This window comes from Acyrthosiphon pisum, chromosome X (genome assembly GCF_005508785.2).
Source record: "Acyrthosiphon pisum isolate AL4f chromosome X, pea_aphid_22Mar2018_4r6ur, whole genome shotgun sequence".
Classification (NCBI taxonomy): Eukaryota; Metazoa; Arthropoda; class Insecta; order Hemiptera; family Aphididae; genus Acyrthosiphon; species Acyrthosiphon pisum.
In genome coordinates this window covers 104,821,786-104,828,218 of record NC_042493.1, presented here as the reverse complement: position 1 = coordinate 104,828,218, position 6,433 = coordinate 104,821,786, and the positions used below count along the sequence as shown (strand labels likewise).

The 6,433-nt window shown below is 28.6% G+C and overlaps 1 protein-coding gene across 1 annotated transcript; it reads right to left on the bottom strand.

The window, feature by feature from the left end:
* Window positions 1-481: 481 nt before the first annotated feature.
* LOC100575861 lies at window positions 482-3,153 on the bottom strand. The gene is made up of 3 exons (XM_003246830.4): window positions 2,903-3,153; window positions 2,206-2,389; window positions 482-1,107 (listed from the first exon to the last, which is right to left on the bottom strand). The coding sequence occupies exons 1-3, from the start codon at window positions 3,015-3,017 to the stop codon at window positions 717-719; spliced, it is 690 nt and encodes a 229-aa protein (XP_003246878.3). The 5' UTR covers window positions 3,018-3,153; the 3' UTR covers window positions 482-716.
* Window positions 3,154-6,433: the final 3,280 nt, after the last annotated feature.

Sequence of the window (6,433 nt, the reverse complement as noted above, 5' to 3'; positions counted from 1 at the left end):
TGATCAGTAATTTAAGGACAAAAATGTATGTACCTATGTTATTTGTCAATTTGATTATCATCAATATAATTATAACAGCTTACCGCCAAATTACTCTCTGGACCAATCTTGTGTGAACAAAAAGTAATTGTAATACATTTTACATTAGAGAAAGCTGGATTTTATCCTATGATAAATATATTCTTACATTTAGGATTTTTTTTATCATGAAGGCTTAGTACACATTTTATAAGATGAGGTGCATCTGATAGGACATTCATTTTTTGTTTTTTATCAGACGGATATAAAAAAATAATTGTTCACAACCAACTCCAAATACTGACTTTCGGTTGGTTGCTGTACCGTCACACACCATACTATCAACTTTTGCAATTACTTACTCAAACTTTAAATTTCAACATTAAGTAAACGGTAAAACCATGCATTTTTACATTCATATCATTATATTACCAGGTGAAAAAAAATACACCAATATTTATTAGAATAATATTATAATTTTTCTATGTAGGTATACGTGTATAATGTATTTGCTATGCATCTAAATTTTATAGTAAATATGTCTGTATTTTTCTTTTCCAAAATATTCATATAATAAGATGTAATTTATAATTGTTAGGTATAAGCAAAAATAATAATAAAAAAAAACAATAATATATATGGTAGACCAAAATAATTACCCTGCTTGACCCATTACATATAAAATTGTAAAATTAATTTCAGTGAATAGCTTTAAATAAAGATCTAAAATAATATTGTATGCACTGCGTTGGAAGGGATACAGGGAGCGAAAGAGATAATAAGCATTTAATGGCACTCATGTTATGCGCATCAACAGAGTCCGTCGGGCCTGCTGACGCTGTAGTATTCTTGTCTGATGATATTCCTGCACCGGATGCCAAGCGTCGACTTCTGTTACCCAAAGTAGGTTCCCGAATCCGATTCATCTCCTCGGTATCTAGATGTTGGAGTATCCAATTTTCTACACTCACGGCGTATAATACGTCCTCAACGTTTACATTTGACGGGGAACTAGAGCTGGCGAGGGACGTGACTGAGCTGGATCCGCCATCTTCGCCTATTGTTTTGCTGTCGATCTGTCGCCGATTTCTGTACATGTAAAAAATTAAATATATATTTATTACACAGTTACTGGAAAGAGGAACGCATTTAATATTTTTCAATGTGACCGTGTGACCAATCACCTTATGATGTGTTTAGATATAACCAAGCCCTACAACCCATAGATTTATCATATTCTCTTTGACTGCCTAATATAATTTATTCAACTCTCTTCCCAATTTTTCCCAATCAATATGATTCTAATCAAATTCTAAATGCATTTTTGTTTTCCTGTTAAATTTATCGACACATTTGAAAACTTTCGATATCGAGTTTTTGAATTCAACACTTTTTTGCCATGCTTATACTTATGCAGTTATGCAATGACGATAAGCACCATAAGCGCAACTAAGGAGGCTTGGGGAATTTAGCCACCCCCAAAACTTGTAATAGCTCCTGCAAAATAATTTATTCAAGTTTTTCCTAAAATATTAATAAACCTTTAAAAACTCCACTGTACGTATTTCTTATTTTTTTGGAAAAATAATAAAAACTACAATATTACTGATAACCACATGAAATTGATTGATCAAATATTTTTTAAAAGCTACCTAATTAGTGTAATATTTATAACTAAATATTAATAATATGGTAATTACACTAAATAGTTTTTAAAAAATATTTTTTTGTGGCTGTGAGTAACATAAACATTAAACTTATATTGTAGTATGGGAATTTTTATTCTGATTACCACCGATAGTATATTATTATTGTGAAAAATGAAACTTGAGTAAATAAATATTTAGTATTTTTGTATGGTAATACTTTTAAAGGAATATATATGGTGGTGTGGGGGCATTGTCCCCACGGATTACTTTTTATGTAATATCAGGTGAGGGCTACAGCCCCTCCAACATTTTAGTCCTATTTGCACTACTGATAAGCACATCCTGCGTAGTAAGCTAAATAATTTATTGTGCCTGAAATGACCAAAGTATAATATTATGTGGACTGCGAAGGCTCATCAAATCTAAATAATGTGTTATATGTTATAAAGAAATAGCTATGAAGTAGAATATAGTGACCATGGCAGATATTTCTCGCATTGTCGATTCCATAATACCATGTAAAAAAGGATTTATTTACCTCCGACCTGCATCGCGCTGGATGGCAATGGGCTCGGTTTTAGTAGGCTTCGATAATATTTTCAGCGAGTTAAGTCTAGGCCGTAACTCCAACCTACTCCACACGTCGAGGCCATTGTATTTAGGATTGATCATTGTCTGTAAATTCCGGTAAGATTTTGTTGCTGACAATTTGTCAACGTGGGCTGAAATCATAATGGTATGGATTAAATTTAAATAATTACAAATAAAAAATAACATGTTTAAATTACAGAAAATATGCCAGCATTTTTTGGAAATACATCATGTATTGAAAACGGGACGTGGATTTTTTTTACTTTTTAGGTAGGTATCTAGGTTTTTAATTTTTATACAGCAATAACAAGACATTTCCGAAAATAGCTGGGAGAAATAAATAGTCTACAGTTCACGCGTGACACTTTTTTTTAAAAATAATTATTAATAATAATAATTAATAATTATTTTGGTACGTTTGAGTGGTTTTTGTTTTGATCAAATTTTTTTTTTTCATTTAAATTTACTCAATATACCAGCACTGGTGGTAACTATTTTTTAACAGAAATAACTTTAATTAAATTAACTATTCTTTAATACTTTAAAACAAAATACAAATATGCAATTTGAAGAAAAACAATGAATAAATAAAAATATTTACCTATACACAAAAACGGAATCAAAAAAATAATGTAGATACTTACTGTTACTCCAATCCTTATCGGCGGAGTCAATATTGACTGCCTCCACAGTGATAGCCGCGATTGAGGCGATCGAAATCAAGATTATTATCATAGCTGATGCCATGGCGTTGCACATTGATGGTCAGAACTCGAAACTCAGAAGACAGAAATGCTACTAGTTTTCTTTTATAAGCCACCTCTGTGGTGACGGCGACGGCAGACGACTGATGTGTAAACACCTACAGTACGCATCACGAAGACGTGCTGATGGTTCTAGCGCCTCCAGTGGCGTTTTTTCGGTAGAGCTATCTAAACTACTAAACCCTATCGAAAAAAAACGCCACTGGAGGTGCTAGGATCATCTGAACCCATAAGAAGGAGTTTCGGTGCGCACCTACCGGTCGACCGAAATAAGTATCATCTGTGTCTGTAATTGAATACTTTTTAAAAGTATCTTTTACAAGACTGAAACTCAATTTTAAACATAATATTCTATATTTGAATTGAAATAAAAAAATAAATATTTCAAGTACAATATGAACAATTAAATTAAGTTTTTGTTATCTATAGGTACAATTTTAAAACAAAAAAAAGATTATTATAATGCAATAAATGCGATATCCTTGTATTCTAAACAACAATGCTGTTATATATTATGTAATTATATTAGATAATTTATCTTATACTTATAATTACTTCATATATAATTATCTAAAATGTACCTACCTATATTAATATAAAAGAAACCAAAATTAAAATAGAATTATAATGCAAATAACCGTTTCTTATGTTATCTCTTTATTAATTATTTTTCGACTTTTAAAATTGTTTTGCCGAATAACGTTTTATTTATTGTAATTTACAAGGTAACTAACTAAAATAGTTTTATACATATATTTTGAAATATGAACCTCATATTATAGGAAATGATTCTGACTTGACCCGCACATATTTTAGGTGATATTATTTTTTTAATTTGTTGTTCTATAAGCAACATGTTCTCGGGTTATGTAATGTCACGAATATACCTAATATACCGTAGGTATGTAGGTACGTTGGCTTTTTGTAATAATTTTATTTTTCGTAATTAAATGTACCTATTAGCTATTGTTTTTCCGTTTTAATAACTGCAATATCCCTATTACTCTTTTCTTTTGTAAAATTAAATCATAAATATTATTAAATTGATTACGAAATCATAATGATCGCTGAACAAGTCGCCAGTAACTTCCTCGTATCTAGGTAGGTACTTAATTTTAAAAATTAAAATGGTGTGAATTATTATTGAGTATATAAAAAACTGTTTATAACTAATCATTTAATATTTCGTTTGATACTTAATTGTATTTCGGTTCCCTGTGTAAGTAGGTATATTGTCTTTTAATTTTTAAATTGATGACTGTTGGTGTTTTTACAATTAAATATAAACTTCCTAACTCCTAATATCGGGAAACATAATTAATTATCTACTACCACTGATGGTGTATTATGAACGATGGTTATTTTATTTATCATTGAACCTAAAATGTTTAATTTTTAAATATAGGCTGTTTCTAAATATTTATCGTTTATCGCGGCTTAATGTTATTAGATTTAGATCTTAGATCTTAAATTTTATTTAGATTTAGATATCTAATCTCGTTTTTTTTTTATCTATAACTACTAACGTCTATCATGCTAGTTCCGGTATCTATAATAGTTCCTAGTACTGTCGGTTTATCATTAATTATTTATAATATTTTAATTTTATGTTTTATCCATTATTCTATTGGTTTATTTTGATAGTGGCTATATTTTATGTGATTCATTTCATTGGTTATATTATTTTTTCTTCTTTATCTCGCTTATAATTAAATTTTCCCTTAAAACCTCCAGTCCGTATTAATCACTTCAAAAGTCGGTTTTCAAAACTATGTCTTACTCATAATTAAGTTTTTTTTTAAAATTGATTTGTCTCTCTTAAAACTTAAATTTTATTTTAAAACCTACAGGCCAAGACATTTAATTATTCAATATGAGTAGATAGATAGAAAGGATCTGAACATTTTTTGTATTTGTATTTGTGTTTTTACTTTTTACAATTAATAATTTTCAAAATTAATTCCGCTGAATGTAAAAAAAATGGGTGGCTGTCATAGGTGGGCAAGTAGGTGTCGCATCAGGAGCCGTGTATTCAATGTTCACTCTTATTTACCCAACAAATAATATTTTATTGACAATTGTCAATATCTTTATTATCTATGTATACCTAAATAAAAAATAATTTTATTATAGTACATGTTTAAAAATATTATAGTCGATATTACCATAATATATTGGTTATAGATATGTCTGTTTGGTGAAAAATACTATGTAGTTTTAGTTATTAACTTGTAGTTAAATTGACTAAATAAATATGTACACTAAATATTTCCGATAATTAGATCAACCATGTTATAGCTAAGGTAACACATTGCACAGTTATAATGGCCATAATGCATTCACCAAATTCATATGCCTATAGTGTGTGGCTGTCACTATACCACACCAACATTTTGGGGTCGAATATGATTAATATTATAATAATAATGGTTTTTTTTTAACCACATTTTTTTCCGTGTATATATATCATACATGATAACAAGTGCCTGATAATATATTGGTAATAAACAATATAATTAAATGTGAAATCTACTGAAGTATACTGTAAAAAGTGTGAAAGTTTATTTTCCACAATACAATATATGTACATTGTACATACCTATATTGTCCCCCTTCATGCAAAACACGTCATGATTTATGATAATCATACATAAAATATTAAATATTAATATATTTACTAATACAATTAGTTTTGCGCCTTAATTTAATTCAATTCTGTTTATAAAGATCTGTTATATCAGTTTTAATAATATACGAGGACAAATTTCAGGTATCATTTATAAAAAGGTTGGCAAGTGGGTGTCGTTCTGCTGTACAGTAGGTTACAAGTGAGTAATAATATAATATTATATTAATTTAATATCATTGTATATGAAAGACGATTCTGAGCGAAGACGGTCAAACAGCCTATGATATTACTAAGTATATTTGATGATATTATTATGAATAAAGTAATTTATATACATATTATAACCTATTTACGTGGAACCTTGTTTTACATTTTCAATCCTTAGCTATAAAAGTTGAACATTTTATAAAATTTTAACTACAAAATAATTATTAAAATTTAAATTTGATTAGTCTTGTCAAAAAACCAACCTTAAATGGCCTTGTTTAGATTTTCACGCTTTCTTACCCAACAAATAATATTTTATTGACAATTATAGAAATAAAAAAACCAAAAATTAAAAACAGACAATGCCCGTAAACAGCTCAAAAATAGTCAAAATATTTTCAAAATTTGATGGTGTATATAAATTGAGAATATCACTGTAATGGGTGGTATTAAATTTTAGTTCAATAATATACTATCATTGTATAAGAAAAACGATTCTGAGCGAAAACGGTCAGTGTTTGATCTTACTATAATAGTATACTTAATGATATTACTGTGAACAAATTAATTTATAT